General features: G+C 44.3%; 2 protein-coding genes and 1 long non-coding RNA gene across 9 annotated transcripts in view; 2 read left to right on the top strand and 1 right to left on the bottom strand.

Moving 5' to 3' along the window:
- The window catches only part of DUXA (double homeobox A), a 14,499-nt gene extending 11,696 nt beyond the window's left edge, over positions 1-2,803 (top strand). For 4 of the 7 annotated variants that reach the window (XR_008704450.1, XM_055553790.1, XM_055553785.1 and 1 more), the window contains one exon: positions 292-2,803. Coding sequence is in view for 2 of the 7 variants with exons in the window: in XM_055553785.1 (XP_055409760.1) it covers positions 292-365 (74 nt within the window). In the remaining 5 variants the exon portion in view is untranslated. Of the gene's footprint in view, positions 1-141 lie in introns of all 7 variants that reach the window. The other 3 variants (XR_008704449.1, XR_008704451.1, XM_055553786.1) reach the window with 1 other exon arrangement.
- The window catches only part of LOC129632322 (uncharacterized), a 21,101-nt gene extending 363 nt beyond the window's left edge, over positions 1-20,738 (bottom strand). The window contains exons 1-3 of the long non-coding RNA XR_008704461.1: positions 20,553-20,738; positions 12,993-13,378; positions 11,774-11,944 (exon numbers count right to left, since the gene is read on the bottom strand). This is a non-coding gene — a long non-coding RNA (uncharacterized LOC129632322). The remainder of the gene's footprint in view (positions 1-11,773; positions 11,945-12,992; positions 13,379-20,552) is intronic.
- ZIM3 (zinc finger imprinted 3) lies at positions 9,866-22,586 on the top strand. Its single transcript, XM_055553724.1, is given in 5 exon segments — positions 9,866-9,965; positions 15,806-15,862; positions 17,971-18,115; positions 18,816-18,917; positions 21,125-22,586. Coding segments are annotated over 4 exon segments (1,563 nt in total). The 5' UTR covers positions 9,866-9,965; positions 15,806-15,826; the 3' UTR covers positions 22,405-22,586.

Genomic DNA, 22,586 nt, shown 5'->3' with positions numbered 1-22,586 from the left:
GTTCTGCCAGGGCTGGCTAATGCACGGCTTTCCCAAGGGGTAGGAGGTTCCACATTTGACTGGAACACTGGAAAGAATCGACCACCATTTTTGTATGTGTAAACTGGTTTCTTCAATTTTTCTTTTCCCTTTCTGCTTTAGGTATACAGAATGGCACTCCATAGTGACTGTTTTATTTCTCTGGAGCCAGAACAAAGTGAAAAGGGAGACAGATTTGGTGTATTTGATGTCATCAGCCTGGACTCCACATTAATTATCTTCCTTAACATATCCCTCTAAATATACATTCAGCTTCAGCTTCTGGAGATGGTAAAGAGGACTTCAGGAGGCAGAGACAGACGATACAAAGAACCATGCAGCCCTAGTGACCGAATCCAGATTCAGAGTTCAACAGATCTTGAGGACAATAAAATAATTATAAATAATATCTTTTTTTTTGATCATCAGAATACTACTGATTCAAGCAAAAATCATCAAAATGTGTGGTATCGTGATTTTAATCAAACTGCTGCTGCTAAGTCGCTTCAGTCGTGTCCGACTCTGTGCGACCCCATAGACGGCAGCCCCCCAGGCTTCCCCGTCCCTGGGATTCTCCGGGCAAGAACACTGGAGTGGGTTGCCATTTCCTTCTCCAATGCATGAAAGTGAAAGTGAAGCCGCTCAGTCGTGTCCGGCTCTAGTAAACCCCTAAAAGGATGGGTTCAGAGCAAACGTGGAGCAGGGGCAAGCGATGCACTGAAGGGGACATGGACGCTCCGAGCCCCTTGTCACATACCTCACCAACCCTGCGTAGCCATCCGGCTGTTGACTTACATCCTTCAGTAGCCTTGTAATAAATCTGTAATCTACTGACTTTCCTGACCCAAGGAGAAGGGTTCTTGGGAACCTCTGATTTATAGCCTGTTGGTCAGAAGTCAGGTAACCATGTGAACTTGAGATGGTTGGAGGCATTTCTAGCTAAAGAATAGATTTAATCAGAGAAAAGAGAAAAATGCAGCAACAAAGGAAAACAGTCAAACAAGATGAAGGTTTGTACATGGGAAGGTCATGTACACGCTGCTGTATTTAAAATGGATAACAACAAGGACCTACTGTAAGCACAGGAGACTCTGCTCAGTGTTACGTGGCAGCCTAGATGGGACTGGGATTTGGAGAAGAATGGACACACGTATATGGATGGCTAAGTCCCTTCACTGGTCACCTGAAACTACCACTACATTGTTAATTGGCTATACTCCAATACAAAATAAAAAGTTTAAATTTGAAAGAAAAGATGAAATACTTGAGCCATTAAAGTCAGGGAGCTTTAGTTCCTTCACAAGGGCTCTCTTGGGCTTCCCAGGAGGCACTAGGGGTAAAGAAACTGCCTGTGAATGCAGGCATCTTAAGAGCTGAGGGTTTGATCCCTGGGGAAGGGCACGGCAACCCACTCCAATATTCTTGCCTGGAGAATCCCTTGGACAGAGGAACCTACAGCCTATAGTTCATGAGGTCAAAAAGAGTCCAACAGGACTGAAGCGACTTAGCACACCAGGGCTATAGATCATTTTCTGAGCCATATCCTTTAATACTGGAGCCCCCATCAGTTGGAAGAAGTTGACCACATCATGACCAGATTGTAGCCACAACATAAGCTGCTCCATCTTACACAATTCTGAGAGTTTGTCTCAAGGAAATAGGAACAAATTGACCCTGGAACTGAAGATTAACTGTACTTAAAACAACCAAGATGATACTGGTCAGACCACCCATGAAAAACTTCAAGATGACTGTCAGAGATGACGCTACTCCTCTGCATGCAGCCACCCCTCTCCACCTGTGCATTCTTGAAATTCTTTTTTTATTATTATTTTTTAATTTAAATTTATTTATTTTAATTAGAGGCTAATTACTTTACAACAGTCTCTTGGTTTTGCCATACATCAACATGAATCTGCCATGGGTGTACACGTGTTCCCAATCCTGAACCCCCTTCCCACCTCCCTCCCCATACCATCCCTCTGGGTCATCTCAGTGCACCAGCCCCGAGCATCCTGTATCCAGCATCGAACCTGGACTGGCGATTCGTTTCTTATATGATATTATACATGTTTCAATGCCATTCTCCCAAATCATGCCTCCCTCTCTCTCCCACAGAGTCCAAAAGACTGTTCTATACATCTGTGTCTCTTTTGCTGTCTCACATACAGGGTTATTGTTACCATCTTTCTAAATTCCATATATATGCGTTAGTATACCAGAGAAGGCAATGGCATCCCACTCCAGTGTTCTTGCCTGGAGAATCCCAGGGACGGGGGAGCCTGGAAGGCTGCAGTCCATGGGGTCGCTGAGGGTTGGACACGACTGAGCGACTTCACTTTCACTTTCCACTTTCATGCATTGGAGAAGGAAATGGCAACCCACTCCAGTGTTCTTGCCTGGAGAATCCCAGGGACGGGGGAGCCTGGGGGGCTGCCGTCTATGGGGTCACACAGAGTCGGACACGACTGAAGTGACTTAGTAGTAGTAGTAGTATGCTGTATTGATGTTTTTCTTTCTGGCTTACTTCACTCTGTATAATCGGCTCCAGTTTCATCCACCTCATTAGAACTGATTCAAATGTATTCTTTTTAAAGGCTGAGTAATACTCCATTGTGTATATGTACCACAGCTTTCTTATCCATTCATCTGCTGATGGACATCTAATTCTTTAAAATCTCTTGCCCTCTGATCAACAATGGGGATTTGGTTTTTTGGAACATGAGTCCAGCTTCTTCCCAGGATTGTCAGCTTTCCCAATAAAGCTATCTTTGCTTTTACCCAACACGTGTCTCTAATATCGGATTCATGAGCAATCAGCAGCTGAACCTGAGTTTGGTAGCAGAGTCTTAGGACTGAGCCCCTATAACCCATGGAATACGGCACTATCTCCAAGTTGATAGAGTCAGAATTGGGTTGAATTGTAGGATCCCCACTGGTGTCTCCAGCATCGGTTGGCTGGAATTGGGTCCAGAACCCAAATGTATGTCCAATATAGTAGCCATATACACATACACAAAAAACATCATAGTAGCCACACACACACACACACACACACACACAAACACCCCAAAACAGTATAGTAACCACAAGTCACAGTGGACCACTGGGTACTAGAAATGATGAGTGTGACAGGAAGTGAATAACTATTTCATTCAACAGTACGTGCACAGGGAATTCCCGGGTGGTCCCGTGGTCGAGTTATGTGCTTTCACTGCAGGGAGCAGAGGGTTTGATCCCTGGTCAGGGAAGAAGATCCTGCATGTCACAAAGTGTGACCAAAAAGAAAAGTAACATTGTCTTTCTGATTTAATAAATGTGCACTTCAAACACTGATACCTACTTATGTGATGGCATTAATAGGCTTGAAAGTAGAATTTAAATTTATATCGTAATCACAACAGAACCGAAACTATCAGGATATATTTCAAGAGAATATACATCCATGGCCCAAGAGAAAAAACTTAAAACTATTGCACTAAAGCACTTAACATGGGTCTTCCCTGCCGGCTCAGGGGTGAAGAATCCACCTGCCAATGCAGGAGATATGGGTTCAATCCCCGGTCCAGAAGGATCCCACATGCCAAAGAGCAACTAAGCCCGTAAGCCACAACTACTGAGACTCTGCTCTGGAGTCCAGGCGCTGCATCTGCTGAGCCTGCATGCTGCAGTCCCTGAAGCCGGCACGCCCTAGAGCCCATGCTCTGCAACAAGAGAAGCACCCACAGTGAGAAGCCCACACACTGCGACAGAGTGGCCCTTGCTGGCCTCAACTAGAGAAAGCCCATGCGCAGCAATGAAGACCCAGTATAACCAAAAATTAAAAAAAAATTTAAGCACTTAATATGAATATTAATGAGTCCTCAGGTAGGAAAGAAACAAAATATTCATGTACCAGAAGAAAGATTGTCCGATCTGATGTTTGGGAGAAAGTTAATCTAAGTAAGGGGTGGCCAAAGAGGCAGCCCCTTATAGGAATTTGAGATCTAACAGAAAGGGAAAACGTTGAGCCATTCAAGGATTTATAATCCGCTTTAGTTCCAAAAAACATCTACTTCAGCTTTATTGACTATCCCAAAGCCTTTGACTGTGTGGATCACAAAACCTGTGGAAAATTCTTAAAGAGATAGGAATACCAGACCACCTGACCTGCCTCCTCAGAAATCTGTATGCAGGTCAAGAAGCAACAGTTAGACTGGACATGGAACAAGAGATTGGTTCCAAATCGGGAAAGGAGTACGTCAAGGCTGTATATTGTCACCCTGCTTATTTAACTTATATGCAGAGTACATCATGAGAAATGCTAGACTGGAGGAAGCAAAAGCTGGAATCAAGATTGCTGGAAGAAATATCAATAACCTCAGATATGCAGATGACACCACCCTTATGGCAGAAAAGCAAAGAGGAACAAAAGAACCTCTTGATGAAAGTGAAACTGAAGAGAGAAAAAGTTGGCTTAAAGCTCAACACTCAGAAAACTAAGAGCACAGCATCTGGTCCTATCACTTCATGGCAAATAGATGGGGAAACAGTGGAAACAGGGACAGACTTTATTTTGGGGGGCTCCAAAATCACTGCAGATGGTGATTGAAGCCATGAAATTACAAGATGCTTGCTCTTTGGAAGCAAAGTTATGACCAACCTAGACAGCATAGTATAAAGCAGACATTACTTTGCCAACAAAAGTCCATCTAGTCAAGGCTATGGTTTTTCCTGTGGTCATGTATGGATGTGATAGTTGGACTATAAAGAAAGCTGAGCTCTGAGAATGGATGCTTTCGAACTGTGGTGTTGGAGAAGACTCTTGAGAGTCCCTTGGACTGCAAGGAGATCCAACCAGTCCATCCTAAAGGAAATCAGTCCTGAACATTCACTGGAAGGATTGATGCTAAAGCTGAAACTCCAGTACTCTGGCCGCCTCATGCGAAGAGTTGACTCATTGGAAAAGACTCTGATGCTGGGAGGGATTGGGGGCAGGAGGAGAAGGGGACGACAGAGGATGAGATGGCTGGATGGCATCACTGACTCAATGGACATGAGTTTGAGTAAACTCCGGGAGTTGGCGATGGACAGGGAAGCCTGGCATGCTGCGACTGAACTAAACTGAACTTATGCTTAAAAGAGCATCCATTTGGAGAATAAAGAGGTCAAGTAAGAGTTGAGAGCCAGTGGAAGAGAAGCTGTGGCTGTGAGTTAGAACATAATATCAGATAGGGTTAAGATGAAAGTAAGATGCCCCGTCCACCTGGTTTGCTGGTTGTTGTTCAGTTGCTCAGTCGTGTCTGACTCTTTGTGACCTCATGGTTTACTTCAAAACCCCTGAATCTGTCTGAGGAATGGCAACTCTCAAGGTAAAGATATTAATAATAATGAACACAAAAATTAACTCTGTGCTGGGCATCCTTCTGACTTCTTTGCATGTATTACATCATCTAATGCTCACAGCCTCTCCACTCTCATCATGTTGCTACTGATGAGGCAACTGAGGTCTGGAGTAAGGAAGTCTTTTGCTGATGGTACAGTGGCTTTGACAAGTGGAGCCGGAGTGTGCCTTGTTTAACCACTACATCCCCAGCGTCTCCCAGCGTGGGGAGATCGTCAGGACACAGCTTCGGTTCAGAGGAGGGTCGGTGCTGGAGAAATATCAATTTGAGAGCCATAAGCTTCCACTGATGCTTTCGAACCGTGGTGCTGGAGAAGACTCTTGAGAGTCCTTGGAATACAAGGAGATCAAACCAGTCAATCCTAAAGGAAATCAACCCTGAATATTCATCGGAAGGACTGATGCTGAAACTGAAACTTCAATGCTTTGGCCACCTGATGCGAAGAGCTGACTCATTGGAAAAGACCCTGATGCTGGGAAAGATTGAGGACAGGAGGAGAAGGGGCAACAGAGGATGAGCTGGTTGGATGGCATCACTGACTCAATGGACATGAATCTGAGCAAACTTGGGGAAATAGTGAAGGACAAGGAAGCCTGATGTGCTGCTGTCCATGGGGTCCAAAGAATCGGACACAACTTAGCAACTGAACAACAAGCTTCCATGTGTTGTAAACTATAGCAGAATATGGTAAGGTATTACAATAGAAGGAAGGTTCCTGGATCATATTTCTAACATGTTAGGTTATAATTACTTATCAAAAACTTTTTTAATTAAAAAACATTTTTTGGGCTGTGCTGAGAGGCATGTGAGGTCTCAGTTCCCCCACCAGGGATTGAACCTGTTCCCCCTACAGTGGAAGCATGGATCCTTAATCACTGGAGCACCAGGGAATTCCCCTTCAAATTATATTTATTTAAGAAACTTTTGTCACTGGATTCCAGTTCTGAGTCTGGGGACAGTACCTACTGTTTGAAACCTCATGTTCACTTTAAAAAAAAAAATCTCAGTCACACTGAGGCTTGTGGGCTCTCAGTTCTCCAAACAGGGGTTCTAACCACTGGACATCCAGGAAACTTCCCAGGGAATAGACTGGAGGTAGGGAAAGATTCAGGTGAATGTCCATAGAGTCAGTAAACCAGCTTGTGATGTTCTTATGTGCTGGGAATAAACCCAGTTCTATCAAGTCTCTGACCATCTACATCACTCTGAAATTCTTGATGTGACTCTGTGGAGATTAACAGTAATATTGTTAAATAAGACTTCGAGACTCCAGACTGGAATATCCCTATGGGCTCTACCACCATTTATCTTTGAATCTGAGAGGCTGGGACCTGGGACCAGCCATTGGAGCACCTGAAACCAGACAGAGGCCTCCTCCAGCAAGAGATTCAAAAGATCTAACATCCATGTGTACTCAACACGGTTATGCAGTAAGATATAAAAAGGCCACAAACCAACAGCTGATTCTGGGATGCCTGGCGCAAAAGCTGTGTGCTGCATATGATCCCAACACACGGCGCCACCAGGGGGTCTGCAGACCACCAGGGCCACCTCTCTGGTGACCCTACGACCTCTGGATCCTCACCCGCCCTCCCCCATTTAAGGAACCAGCCCGCTGTCCTCCAGAAGGAGCCAGGGCACCTGTCACTTGTCCTTGCTCCCTTGTGCTGCAATGAGAGCCCCAGAAAAGCCTTGCCCAAATTTCTCATCTCACCTCTGATCGGTTTCTGTTCATCAAGGAATCTGAGGATCTGGGTTGGGAAATAAATACGCTTTCTTTGGGAAAGGGATTAAATATATATATATATCTCACCATTATAGTCAGCTTACAGGTCACTAAAAATTAAGTTGTCAAAAAACAATAAAGCAGTATTTGTAATAGTGACATGGTACAACATTCGTGTGCTCAGTCCTGTCTGACTCTTTGCAACCTCATGGATTGTAACCTACCAGGCTCCTTTGTCCATGGGACTTCCCAGGCAAGAAATACTGGAGTGAGTTGCCATTTCCTTCTCCAAAAAAATCTTAAAAAAAATTTTATTTAATCTTGTATTGGAGTATAGCCAATTAACAGTATTGTGATAGTTTCACGTGAAGAGCAAAGAGACTCAGCCGTGCATACGCATGTATCCATTCTGCCCCAAACTCCCCTCCCATCCAGGCGGCCACATGAACCCTGAGCAAGGTTCCCTGTGCTCTACGGTAGGTCCTCGTTGGTTATCCATTTTGAATGTAGCAGTGTGTGCATGTCCATCCTAAACTCCCTATCTCTAGCTCCCATCTTTCCCCACTTAACCCACGACCATAAATTCATTCTCCAAGACTGTGAGTCAAAACCATCTTAAGAAACCCTCTCCATTAACACGAACAATAAATCTGAGTCCTAACACTTTTGAAGGGTAATAAAGCAACTTTCTCATAGCAATTCCGGCCTTTGCCACCTTTAGGGGAAAAAAAAAAAAGAGTGATGTAAAACATTCCTTTCATTTTTTTCCCTGAATTTTGGGCTTCCCTGATGGTTCAGATGGTAAAGAAGCTGCCTGCAATGCAGAAGACCTGGGTTCAATTCCTGGGTTGGGAAGAGCCCCTGGAGAAGGGAATGGCAACCCACTCCAGTATTCTTGCCTGGAGAATCGCACGGACTGAGGGCCCTGGCAGCCACAGTCCACGGGTCGCAGGGAGCTGGACCCAGTGGAGCCGCTACCGCTTTGGCCTTGCCAGGCAGCTTGCAGGATCTTAGTTCCACAGCCAGGGCTGAACGAGCCCCCACAGTGAAATCACCGAGTCTGAATCACTGGACCGCCAGGGATTCCCCCAAGGCCCTTTCATTTTGCCGCCCTCCCCCACCAGGGGCTGACTGGTAGAATCAGGTCATTTTCCCAAAACACATTTTTTATAGAAAGGTTTTAGGTTCACAACCGAATTCAGAGGAAGGTATCGAGTTCTCATATGTCCCCTGCCCCTCCCATGCACACCCTTCCCCTCTTATCCACATCCCCCAGCAGAGAAGCACATTTGCTATTCATACGATTGCACCGAAAATCCTTTGTGTTTTGCACTTTCATCCCTCCTCTTTCCAGTCAGGTCATTTAAAAAATGGTTTCCCAGGTGGCGTTAGTGGTAAAGAGCCTGCCTGCCAATGTAGGAGACGCAGGAGATGCAGGTTCAATCCAAGCTGGAGGAGGGCATGGCAATCCTCTCCCGTATTCTTGCCTGGGAAATCCCAATGTCAGAGGAGCCTGGCTGGCTACAGTCCATGGGGCCACAAAGAGTTGGACACGACGGAGCACGCACATATATTAAAAAATATCCATCTTCAGATATGTTTGAGAGGAGACCAAGTCTCTTGGAGCCTACCTCATGGAGTCTGCAGTAATCTCTCAGAATTCATTTAGCCATTTTGTTTTGGAAAGTTGCCATGTCTAGGCAGGGGATCATGAAACAAGTATTTAAATTCAAGACCCAGATGAGGCTAGGACCTACGTGGCACGTTGGTCTCATCTTGGCAGTATCAGGACGGCTGAAGAGCCCTTGCTGTTGGGGCACAGGGGGCTTCCCAGGTGGCTCAGTGCTGAAGAATCCACCTGCCCAGTGCAGGAGAGGCAAGTTCGATCTTTAGTCGGCGAAGATCCCCTGGAGGAGGAAATGACAACCCACTCCAGTATTCTTGCCTGCAGAATCCCATGGACAGAGGAGCCTGGCAGGCTACACTCATGGGATTGCAAAAGATGAGAATGAGCACGCAGGCACTGGAGCACAGCCCCTTAAGGCAGAGGGACTTCTTCCTCTGTGAGCCCAATTCCATATCAGTGTAGTCAGCTGATTAAAGCAAACCATTTTCAGTTTGCTAGATGTTTGCAACCAGAAACACATTTTATTTTTACATCGAAGTTTCTGATAGTTTAAGCCAAAAATATTCAACCTTTATTTTTAAACACTGAAAACCATTGTTGGGGAGCTCAAAGAATAAACTAATAAGTAAAACGTTCTTGTTTAATGTATTTCATGGGGCTTTCAATCACTTGGATAAATATTCATGTTTTTCTTTATCTTTTCAATTTAGGATGAAAGATTTCACTTGAATGGGATTTTTTAAATTTCCATTGGAAATACACTGGCCTGTTTAAATAAAAAAGTTTTGTTGTTTAGTCACTAAGTCATGTTTGACTCTTTGTGACCCCATGGACTGCAGCACACCAGCCTTCCCTGTCCTTCACTATCTCCTGGAGATACCCAAGGCCATTGAGTCGGTGATGCCATCCAACCACCTCATCCTCTGTCATCCCCTTCTTCTCCTGCCTTTCACATTTATTCATGAGGTTTTATGGAAGTTGTAGCTGAAGATGTTTAATAGGATTAGAATAGGTGGGGCTTCCTGTTTCTGACCAGATACTCTTTGTTTCCTGACTAGATTAGGATCTTGAGATGAGAGGGGTGGGGCTGATTACATTTATTTGATGGTTCATTTACACACCTCTTTTCATTTCCAGTCCACCCAAGGAGAAGAAACAACCACAGGCGCTGGGAATTAACCTAGAGAGTTCATACCAGATTTCACGGGAGGTAGGCTGTTCTTTCTCCTTCCTTGAAAGTCAAACGTTTTACATTTGTACGTAGATCTGAATTTTTGTGTTAGAAAGTGGTGGTCCCAGGACGTGCCCAGTACTTTCAATGGCCTTGAATCCTCAGCACCATGGCCCGTGGTTCGGTTCTGACTTCACTGTTTTCTGTGCTCAGCTTGCTTGTCTGTTCTCTAGCGGAGCCCTTCTGGGCCCCACGGTCTTGGCACCGGCTCATTGCAAAAGTGCAGCTGAACTTCTGTTCCTTTTTTCCCTCAGTTTAGCTCTGTTTTATATGCCAATGTCATATCTGTATCCATTACCTTCATCTTCTTTTTAGTCGCTGAGTCGTGTCCGACTCTGCGACCCCTTGGACTGAGGCCCGCCAGGCTCCTCTGTCCCTGGGATTCTGTAGGCACGAATACTGCAGTGGGTTCTCATTTCCTCCTCCAGGGGATCCTCCCAACCCAGGGATCAAACCTGTGTCTCCTGCACTGGCAGGCAGATTTTTTACTGCTCAGCCACCAGCGAAGCCCCCAAGATTGTTTTTGATAATTTTGTTTTTAAATTTCTGGGGGGTAGAGGTCTTTTGTTTCTTTTTTTTTTTTTTTTCGGTCTGGCTCCACCATGCACACCATGTGGAATCTTAGCTCCCTGACCAGACTGAATCTTCAACCCCTGCAATGGGAGTATGGAGTCTTAACCCCTGAACTGCCAGGGAAGTTTTTTTTTTTTTGGCTAGGGGGCTTGTGGGATCTTAGTCCTCCAAAGTGAAAGAAAGTGAAGTCGCTCAGTTGTGTCCAACTCTTTGTGACCCCATGGACTGTAGGCCACCAAGCTCCTCCATCCAAGGAATTTTCTAGGCAAGAGTACTGGAGTGGGTTGACGTTTCCTTCTCCAGGGGATCTTCCCGACCCAGGGATCAAATCTGGGTCTCCCATACTGCAGGCAGACGCTTTACTGTCTGAGCCACCAGGGAAACAGTTCTCCAACCAGGCATCAAACCTGTACTCCTGCAGTGGAAGCATGAAGTTCTAACCATTGAACCACCAGGGAATTCCCAATGATTTTTTTTAGAGCAGTTTTAGTTTTATAATACAATTGAAAGGAAAATACAGAAATTTCCCATATGCTTCCTACCTTATCCATGTATAGTCCCTCCCCCATCAACATATATTAACCGATCATTATCAACAAAGTCCATGGTTTTCCTAAGGGTCTACTCTTTCTTGTTTGGGTTTTTTCCTCCCTTGTTACTTATTTTTAAGGGTTCACTCTTGTTATTGAACATGCTTCGGGTTTGAACACACATGTAATGACATAAAACCATTAACATAGTTCCATACAGAGTATTTTTCACTGCCCTAAAGACCCTTCATGCTCTCCTGCTCTGCCTGTTTATCTCTCCCTTCCTCCAACCCCCTGGCAGCTAATCTTTATTTATTTGACTGAGCCAGTTCTTAGTTGCCACTGAATCTTTAATTAAGCCACAGAGGAACTCTTAGTTGCAGCAAATGGGATCTTAGTTCTCTGACCAGGGATTGAACCCAGGTTCCCAACACTGGGAGTGCGAATCACTGGACCACCAGGGAAGTCCTGAAACTAATCTTATTATCGTCGTCATAATTTCCCTTGTTCCAGAATGTCATATAGTTGGAATCATGTAGTATGTAGCTTTTTCACATTGGTTTCTTTACTTAGTAATATGCATTTAATTTTCCTCCACATGTCTTTCTATGATGATAGCTTATTTCTTTTTTGCTCTGAATAATATGCTATTGTCTGGATATATCAGTTTATTTACCCACTTACCTATTGAAGGACATCTTGGTTGCTTCCAAGTTTTCCAATTATGAATAAAGCTGCTGTAAACATCTGGTCCAAATGACAACGGAGCCGAGGTTGAGAAATCCTTGTTTATATGAATAGGTAACATCTACTCTCTGTATCCTCAAATTATGAAATTTGTCTCCTTTTTCATTTCTGTTTAAAAAATGAATGAATGAGAATGTAGGGTTTTACTTCTTTATACATTTTGAAATAACATATTTACAGCTACTTTAGAACAGTCTTTTAGCAAAAAAAATTTTTTTTAATCATCTTGCATGACTTTTGCCCACTATGAAAGAATTTTTTAAAACAAATCACACTAGGGATTTTATACATTTTTTGTTTTAAAAAGAGGAACATAAAAAAAAAAGGAACATGTCAATGTTTAATTTTGAAACTACAAATTGTATAGAAACTGTATTCTTAAAAAATATCTTTTCCCTCTTACTTGTTTCTCTAATCCTTATAACCGATATACTATTTCTACTAATTGTCCTTCAAGAGAACGAAGTTACCTAAAAAGGGAGCAATAAGGAAACACAAGCATTAGAAAAACTGAAAAAGAGGTCAGAAGGCAATTATTACTTGTGATAAAAAAATATCCATTGAGCAGAAGTTGAACAAATGACTCCAAAATCTGTGAAAGTAGGAAGATGTTTACTGGTAGCAACTCAGAAAAGATGGATAAATCAGTAACTTGTAAGAAAAAGTGAAGGTACAAAAAAGCCTTTGAACCATACTTTTGAGATATTAATTCTTTTAAAAAAATAAATAAACTGGGAGAGAGTTCCCTGGTGGTCCAATGGTTAGGATGCTGCACTTTCACTGCCATGGACCCAAGTTCAATCCCTGGTTGGGAAATTCCCTGTCAGGTAATACTTTCTTTTTAAAATGCAGAGAAGAATGAAAGATGAAACTAAGATGTCTTCACAAAGAAAGACAAATACTGTACAGTATCACTTATATGTGGAACCTAAAAAATACAACAAACTAGGGAACGTAATAAAAAAGAAGCAGACTCAGATACAGAGAATACACTAGTGATTAACAGTGGGGAGAGGGAAGCAAGGAGGGGCAAGACGAAGAGAGGCAAGCTATAGGTGTGAAAAGAGCTACAAGGATATGCTGTACAACATGGCGAACGTAGCCAATATTTTATAATAACTATCATGGAGTACAGCCTTTACAAATCATGACTCACCATATTGCACACCAGTATGGCTTCCCAGGCAGCTGTAGTGCCGACGCAGGAGACGTAAGAGACTAGGGTTTGATCTCTGGATGCGGAAGATCCCCTGGAGGAGGGCAAGCTCCCCACTCCAGAATTCTTGCCTGGAGAATCCCATGGACAGAGGAGCCTGGCGGGCTACAGTCCATGGGGTTGCAAAGGGTCGGACACCACTGAGCAACTTAGCACATACATATGACACACCTGTAACTTATTAATACCGTACAACTACACTTCAATTAAAAAAAAAATGAAAATAAGGGACTTCCCTGGTGGTTCAGTGGTTAGGACTCCATGTTTCCACTGCAGGGGGGCATAGGTTGGATCCTGGGTTGGGGAACTAAGATCCCACAAGCCACCTGGGTCAGCAAAAAAAAAAGAAAGAAAGAAAAGTAGCTATTTATTATTTTTTAAATTAATATGTATATTTTATTGAAGCATAGTTGACTTACAGTGTTTCAGTGCACAGCAAGGTGCTTCAGTTATATAGAGACATATATTATTTTGTTATTATAAGATAATGACTATCATTCCCTGTGGTGTACAGTAAACCTTTGTTGCTTGTTGTGTATCTATGTTTTTAAAATTAGAAATCTAGCTTTCTATTCATACTAAGTCAAACAAGTGAAATCAAGATGTCTTAAATTTTTTAGCTAGGCAAACATGCCTACATTTCCTAAAATATATATATTATATTTTACTTACTATTTATATATATGTATATGAAAGCCTTTCTACTACACTTGATAAAAGCTTGAGAAAGAATATCAAATAAAAAGAAAAAGTAGGTATTATTAGAAAGAGAAAAGAAGATGTCCTCAGAAATTGAAACTACTAAGGCCAACCAGTCCATCGTAAAGGAAATCAGTCCTGAGTGTTCATTGGAAGGACTGATGCTGAAGCTGAAACTCCAATAGGTTGGCCACCTGATGTGAAGAGCTGACTCTCTTGAGAAGACCCTGATGCTGGGAAAGATTGAAGGCGGGAGGAGAAGGGGACGATAGAGAATGAGATGGTTGGATGGTATCACCGACGCGATGGACATGAGTTTGAGCAAACTCCAGGACTTGGTGATGGACAGGGAGGCCTGGCGTGCTGCGGTCCATGGGGTCGCAAAGAGTCGGACACGACTGAGCGCCTGAACCGAACTGAAGTGCACTGAGGGCAAAGGGCGTGCACTGCTCTCCGCAGGCTTCTCCTGCCTGGATTCTGCCCTCCTGGTGAAGGGACCTTCTTGCGGGTGACATGGCCCGTTTCCTGCCTCGCTTCCCCGTCAGAGGGAAGACTGTGGTTTGAAGAAGTCAGAGCAGTTCGAGGAAATAGAGGGACCCCGCCTTCTCTGATGAGGCAGAAAATCCAGAAAGACGCCCTCTCAGGACCTTTTCTTGTTTTGTTCTGGGTCTCAGGCTGGGTTCTGAGAAAGGTGGCTGTCCTTCCTGCCCCCATTTGGCAAGTTTATGCGTGTGCACACCCGCTTACTTGTGTCCTAGTCTTTCGACCGCGGGGACTGTAGCCCACCAGGCTCCTCTGTGCATGGGATTTCCCAGGCAAGAAGACTGGAGTGGCTTGCCATTTCCTCCTCCAGGGCATCTTCCCCACCCAGGGATCAAACCCAAGTCTCCCGCATTGACAGGTGGGCCCTTTACCCCTGAGCCATCTGGCAAGTTTATGGACCACTGCAAATCAGGCTGAACTGACTCAGAGACAACCGTGCCTTTGAAAACTCTCACGGGTGAGAGGCATGAAGGCGGATTCCTGGAGGGGTCTGCAGGTGGCTGACCCGACGACTCTGCTTGTACACAATAGAGCCTGCACCGTCGGATCCTTAAGAAACCTTTGATTGTAGCACCTGGGCTTGCCTGAAGGCTTAGTGGTCAAGAATCCGTCGGCCAATGCGGGAGACATGGGTTCGATTCCTGGTGCGCGAAGATCTCCCATGAGGAGGAGCAACTAGGCTCCACACCTCCCTCCCTCCAACTAAGCACCACAACTTCTGAGCCTGTCTGTGCTCGAGGGACCGGCAGCCGCAACTACTGAAGTCCTCGAGCCCTAGAACCCCGGCTCCACAAGACGAGAAGCCTCCACAATGAGAAGCTTGCTCACAGCTAGAGAGCAGCCCCCGCTCCCTGCAAGTAGAGAAAAAGCCCGTGCAGCAAGGAAGACCCAGCACAGCCAAAAATAGATAAATAAATAAAATTATTTTTTAATTATTAAAAAAAAGAAAGAAAACTTTGATTACTGTACCTGTAAGTCGCTTCCACTCGTTTGATGAGAAAAATAAGCCGATAGTGAGATGTCTTGTCCTTGATCCTTTTTTTGCACTTTCGTAGTTATTTGTGCCATACTAAGTCTCCTCTGTTGTATCTGACTGTCCATGCACGTGAGGCTCCTTTGTTCAGGGGGTTATTCAGGCAAGAATATTGGAGTGGGTTGCCATGCCCTCCTCCAGGGGATCTTCTGACCCAGGGGTCAAAAATGCATCACCTGCGAGACCTGCATTGTAGGCAGATTCTTTACCGCTGAGTGACCTGGAAAGCCCCCAGAGTTATTTACTGGAAGGCAAAGGATTACTAGTAGAATCTCAGGATCAAGGAAATGTAAATTGTGAGAGGTCAAGGGAATTCTATGGGTTTATGCCACCCAGCGGGGTCGGCCCCTGTCCCGACAGGGTCCCTCCTGGGATAAGCAAAGGCTTTTCTGAAGGGTCCAGGCAGTGCTCCCTGTACAGGAGGACTGGGCAGCTCCAGACGTCCTGTTTTTCATGACTTTTTTCTGTTTTCCCTCAGCTCTTCCTTCCCGAGACCGCTATGGCTCAAAAGGAACAGGAAATGAAAAATATCCAGGTGAGTTTTTTTTTTTTAATCCAAATCATCATCTCAAACAAGCAGACATGTCATCTGTATTCCCATTCCTCAGAATTAACCTCCACTAACCTCTTTGGCAGTTTCTCCTTCCCTCCTCCATCCCCTCTCCCTCCTGCCTTCTTCGATAGGCTCCACAGTTATCTGGGGCAGCATCCTGTGTTTTCACACCCTGAATTCCCTCGGGTCTCACCAACTTCCCTTAATCGCCGATGACTCTGACATCCTTTGCTTACTGATCTGGGAGACAATATCTTATTTCTCACACGTCAAAAGGAGGGGTGCCCTTTCCCCCTAGTAGCTCAGTTGGTAAAGAATTCGCCTGCAATGCTGGAGACCTCAGTTCGATTCCTGGGTCGGGAAGATCCCCTGGAGAAGGAATAGACTACCCACTCCAGTATTCTTGGGCTTCCCTGGTGGCTCAGCTGGTAAAGAATCCTCCTGCAATGCGGGAGACCTGGGTTCGATCCTTGGGTTGGGAAGATGCCCTGCAGAAGGGCAAGGCTACCCACTCCAGCCTGGAGAATTCCATGGACTGTGTAGTCCATGGGGGTCACAAAGAATCAGACACGACTGAGCAACTTTCACTTTCACTTTTCACCATTTCCCCAAACCAAGGAAAGCTGATAAACTGGGGCATGTCACAATCCAATTTCCACGCCTTGTGAAAAACAGATTGGAAGGCATCAGTTTAGAAGCAGCGAAAGAGTAAGGATGTTGTTGTTTAGTCATCAAGTCATGTCCAATCATTGGGACCCCATGGACCACAGCACGCCAGAATTCCCTGTTCTTCACTGTCTCCCGGAATTTGCTCAAACTCATATTCATTGACTCCGTTATGTCATCCAACCGTCTCATCCTCCGTCGTCCCCTTTTCCTCCTATAGTTAGGATGCTAGTGCCTTGTTCTAAATAAAGGAACGGATTTATTTAAGTCAGTTCTAGTGAGGTGGGTGAGCCTAGAACCTGTTATACAGAGTGAAGTGAGTTAGAAAGAGAAGAACAAATTTTATATATAAACGCACATACATGGAATCTAGAAAGATGGTACTAATGAACCTATTTGCAGAGCAGAAATAGAGACGCATAGAGGAGAGACTTGTGGACACAGCAGGGAGAGGAGAGGGTGGGATGAACTGAGAGAGTAGCATTGAAATATATACCAATTTTACCATATGTAAAACAGATAGCTAGTGGGAATTTGCTCTGTGCTCTGTGACAACCTAGAGGGGTTGGAAGGGGGGGGTTCTAGAGGGAGGGGACACCTGTGGCTGTACACCCATCGCTGGTATATGTTGACATTTGGCAGAAACTGACAAGATTGTAAAGCAATTATCCTCCAATTAAAAAAAATTAAAAATGGTTAAAAAAAAAAAAGATCATAGGTAGTTCTCTGGTAGCCCAGTGGTTAAGACTCTGAGCTTCCACTGCAGAGGGCACAGGTTCGATCTCTTATTGGTGAACTAACATCCTCTATGCCTTGTGGTACAGCCAAGAAAACTGCAAAGAGCTTAGCATGTAATAAATCATAATTATCTTAAAAAAAAAGATATTGTGGATCAGTGAACAGTGGGGAAAATGGAGACCGCCAAATAGATCTGAGAGAGGTTTAGCAAGTAAAATCGATGGAACTGGATAGGGTTTGTAGAAGCATAACCCTGAGGCTACAGCTCATCGGCAAGATATTTCAGGTACAATTAATTTTCTCCCAGGCACAGCAGTCATAGAGAGGCTTCCCAGGTGGCTCTGTGGTAAAGAACTCATCTATTAATATAGGAGCCATGGGTTCAATCCCTGGGTTCAGAAGATCCTGTGGAGAAAGAAATGGCAACCCACTCTAGCATTTTCTTTTTTAGTCTATTTTTTTATTGAGGGATAATTGCTTTACAACACTCCAGCATTCTTGCCTCGGAAACCCTATGGACAAAGGAGCCTGGCAGGCTACAGTCCATGGGGTCGCGAAGAGTTGGACACAACTTAGTAACTGAGCGCACATAACACTCAGTGAATAGCATACACAATTCCATCTTGGCTCAGTGGAAACAAATTCCTGTTCACCAGGCCTCTGGATCTGGGGGTATTTTTCTGCAGGTCAGGAACTTGTTACAGGGAGGCGTGACCTTTGAGGATGTCGCCGTGGACTTCACACAGGAGGAGTGGCAGCGGCTGAGTCCTGAGCAGAGGGACCTGTACAGGGATGTGACCTTGGAGAACTACAGGAACCTGGTCTCCATGGGTAAGCATGGCTCCTTGGGGAGCGTCACTCAAAACCTGAAGCCTGAACCTCATGGCACTCACCCCGAGTAGCTTACCAGTTTTGTGTGTTAGATGCTATTTGCTTTGGATATGTTCATGGCAGGACAGAGATTAGGGCATGTGAGGCGCACGTGGGCTAAATTTAAGGAAACCTCCATCTCAGGTTGTGTAAGTACCGTGAGGACGAGGGCCTCTTTCAGTTTTGTGGGTGGGGCCCTCTCGCTCCACCCCAGTTCTGGCCCTGATTTTTGGGAAAACATCATCCTCCAAAAAAAAAAGCATTTGAAAACTGTATTTGGATTGACAGCCCCCAGGCATTCCTAGCTGTATCTTCCCCATCTGTTCCCTCCACCAAAGGCTGACACACAACACCCACACTCACACCAACACATACACACACACACACATTCCAACACGTTTGAACACCCTCAGACACATAGCACTAACACACACACTCACAGAAACACACACACAAGCACACGAACATTCCAACAGATGAACATCCTCACACACGGTACTCACACAAACACATATACAAACACACAAACACTCCAACACATAGGAACACTCTCAGACACATGGTACTCACACAAACACACTCATGGAAACACACACAAACACACACCATGTTCCCACAAAAACTCAGACACTCAACTTCAAACTGTATTTTCCGTGAACAGGAGGAGAGGACTCCACCAAACCGGAAGTGATCTTGAGGCTGGAAAACAGTGAGGAGCCGTGGATGGTGGGAACGCAAGTGCTGAGGAGCTGCGGTCCAGCAGGTACATAACCAGGAGAGGGAGGGCTAAAGTCACGTGGATGGAAGTCATCCTTTTTATTTTGGCCACACTGCACCCCTTGTAGGATCTTAGTTCCCCGATCAGGGATTGAACCCGTTCTCTCTGCACCGATTCCTAACCACAGGATGGCCAGGAATTCCCCCCACCCCACCCAACCTCTTAGAAAAATCACTAAGTCCTTTAGCCTGAGTGGACCAAAATCACATGGAAGCTACTGACTTTTTTTTGTAATGAGAGAATCTCCAGGTATTTTTCTCCACACAGCCATGTTCCTTAATTTTAACCTGAATTTTCCTTTTCGAGTAAACTCTGTTTCTCCTCTCTTTGGGCTCTCCTCTGCTCCCTGTGCACTCAACTGTGAAGCCCCCTGCACTCAAGTGTTTTCTTTAACACAAGGGCCTTCTCTTATAAGGGCATGATCACAGTACAGGGGTTGACATTGGGTACTCAGCACTGAAAGTAATGCTAGTATTTGTCTATAAACATCATTCAAATTTCACGAATTTTCCCAATAATGTGCTTCATAGCAAAAGAATTGAAAAAGTTGGATCCAAAATTCAGCTGCTTAACTTATATGGGAAAAGAATCTAGATAAGAAATCTGTATGTATATACAGATGGACCTCCCTGGTGGCTCAGACGATAAAGAATCTGCCTGCAATGCAGAAGACCCAGGTTTGATCCCTGGGTTGGGAAGACCTGCTTGACAAGGAAATGGCTACCCACTCCAGTATTCTTGCCTGGAGAAGAGGAGCCTGGTGGGCTGTAGTCCATGGGGTTGCAAAGAGTTGGACACAACTGAACAACTAACACTTTAACTTTCATATGTACAGATTGTATATATATACACACATATATGTGTATCTACTTTTGTATATGTATTCAGATATATTTTGAGTATGTTCAGAATATATTTCAGACATATTCAGAATCTGAAAAAGAATCACTTTGGTGTACACCTGAAATTAACACAGCACTGAAAATCAACTGTACTTCAATTTAAAAAATTAATCAATAAAAGCAAACCACAAAAAGAACAAGATACAGGACTTCCCTGGTGGTCCAGTGGTTAAGACTTTGACTTCCAATATAGGGCACGCAGTTTTATACCTGGTCAGGGAACTAAGATCCCACATGTTGCGGGGCATTGAAGCCCACATGCCACCACTGGAAAAGCCCATGCCCTGCAGCAAAGACCAAGTGCAGCTCAAAATACGAGAGAGAACATGATATTACATACAATTATATGCACACAGCAATTCATAAATATTAGATTATCTAAGTTTATTTTAAAGCTTCCTGGTAGCTCAGCTGGTAAAGAATCTGCCAGCAACGCAGGAGACCCTGGTTTGATCCCTGGTGGGGAATATCCCCTGGAGAAGGGCATGAGAACCCACTCCAGTATTCTTACCTGGAGAATCCCCATGGACAGAGGAGCCTGGTGGGCTACAGTCCATGGGGTCGCAAAGAGTGAGACATGACTGAGCACACACATGTTTATTTAGGAAAAAACTAACCAGAATGCACACATTGCAGGTAACTTTGAGTATAAATCTGTCATGGATCTTAAGCTCTATTTATCTGAAACTAAAGATACGGTAGCTACACAACACGTTACCTTCAGTAAGCGGTCGGCAGGTATTCAGCTGTGGTCAGTTGTCATAGGAAGTCCTGTTTTTGATCATTCTTGATCAGTATCACCTGAGGTTATATCTACTCCTTTAGTGTTCCTCCATAAAGTTTCAATTAAGTTAATTTCCCACAGACTTTACACCTGAAACCAGAATGATCTCTTCAATAGAGAATTTACAGTACCTCATTTCAATCATGTGAGTGGGGAGATTCACACAGAACATTTCTCTGTATTCTTTAAAAAAAAATTCTATTTATTTATTTATTTTTGGCTGTGCCGGGTCTTCGTAGCTGCACAGGCTTTTCTGTAGTTACAGCCAGCAGGGGCTGCTCCCTAGTTGCGGAGCTTGGGCTTCTCGTTGCGGTGGCTTCTCTTGTTGCGGAGCTTGGGCTCTAGAGCAGGCGGGTTTCAGTAGCTGTGCACACCACGGGCTTAGTTGCCCTGTCGCATGTGGTATCTTCCTGGACCAGGAATCAAACACGAGTTCCCTGCATTGGCAGGAGGATTCTTATCCACTGTACCACCAGGGAAGTCCGTTTCTTTGTATTCTGTTTTAGAAAAAGACTGGGCCATTGAAGAGCAGAGTTGGAGATTCCAGGACATAGAGCGGAACCTCAAGACAGAAGCTGTATCCGTCAACCAGGAGACACTGACTGAGCACAAAGATCCTGAACGTGACAAAGAAAAATTCCTACCGGGCATGGACAGTGTTCCTTCGAGGGTCAGACTCCTTGAAGGTGACTCACGCGGAAAACATTTGAAACATAGTTTAGGTAAGAAAAGCTATGTAAAAAATAATACGTATAATATATACAAAAGAAGAATTGGCAATGATCCATCTAAACTTAAAGAAAACCAATTTTTGTGGAATGTCCATCAAAAGTCACTCAGTTCAAAATCATACCTTCAGAGTCCCCTAAGGACACAAGCCATTGAGGAATCCTTTGGACATAATACACATAGACAGGCATTCAGCAAGAAGAGAAGGATTGATGAACATCAGAACACTAATACAGGAGAAAAATCCTATGAATGTGATGAATGTGGAAAAGTCTACAAGCAAAAGCCCAGCCTTGTCCAACACCAGAAAACTCATGTTGAAGAGAAACCCTTTGAGTGTCAAACATGTGGGAAAGGCTTTTCCTGGAAATCCTCCTGCATTAATCATAAGAAAATTCACAATGAAGAGAGAGCCTATGAATGTGATAAATGTGGGAAGTCATTTAAACAGGGCTCAACCCTCCTTCAACATAAAAAAATTCACACTGGACAAAAACCCTACATCTGTAACGACTGTGCAAAAGCATTCATCTACAAGTCAGATCTTGTCAAACACCAGAGAACACACACAGGAGAGAAGCCTTATAAATGCAAGGTATGTGGAAAGGCTTTTGCCCAGAAATCCAATGCCATTGACCATGAGAAAATCCACTCTAAGGAGAGAGCCTACGCCTGCGAGCTATGTGGCAATACCTTCATCCAGCAGAAAAATCTCATTCAACACAGAAAAATCCATACTGGAGAAAAATGCTATGAATGTGACAGATGTGGGAAAGCTTTCTTCCAGAAGTCCAATCTTCACAGCCATCAGAGAACTCATAGCGAAGAGAAGACCTACCAATGTCAGGAATGCGGAAAATTCTTTAGCTGGAAGTTAGGCCTCCGCCTGCATCAGAAAATCCATACCAGATAGAAACCTCATGAGTGTTCTGAATGTGGAAAAGTCTTCCTTGACACGTCGTATCTTATCAAACACCAGAGAAGAATTCACAACAGATACACACTTCCTGCACATGAAAATAGGGGAATGCTCCCCTTAGAGGCTCGCCTAGAATAGTCCTCCAGGAGTTCCCACTGAATGATCGGTAAGAACACTCTTATCAGAGGGCAGCCTGGGGGTGCTGTGTATCCTTTGAAGATTGATTTTGTTTATTGTTCAGCAAATATGAAGTACCCTTTGTATACCAGGGATACTTTTAAACATTGACAATGTAGCAATAAACCAAATTGGCAAAAATG

This window comes from Bubalus kerabau, chromosome 17, assembly GCF_029407905.1.
Source record: "Bubalus kerabau isolate K-KA32 ecotype Philippines breed swamp buffalo chromosome 17, PCC_UOA_SB_1v2, whole genome shotgun sequence".
Classification (NCBI taxonomy): Eukaryota; Metazoa; Chordata; class Mammalia; order Artiodactyla; family Bovidae; genus Bubalus; species Bubalus kerabau.
This window is presented reverse-complemented; position numbering and strand designations above follow the sequence as displayed.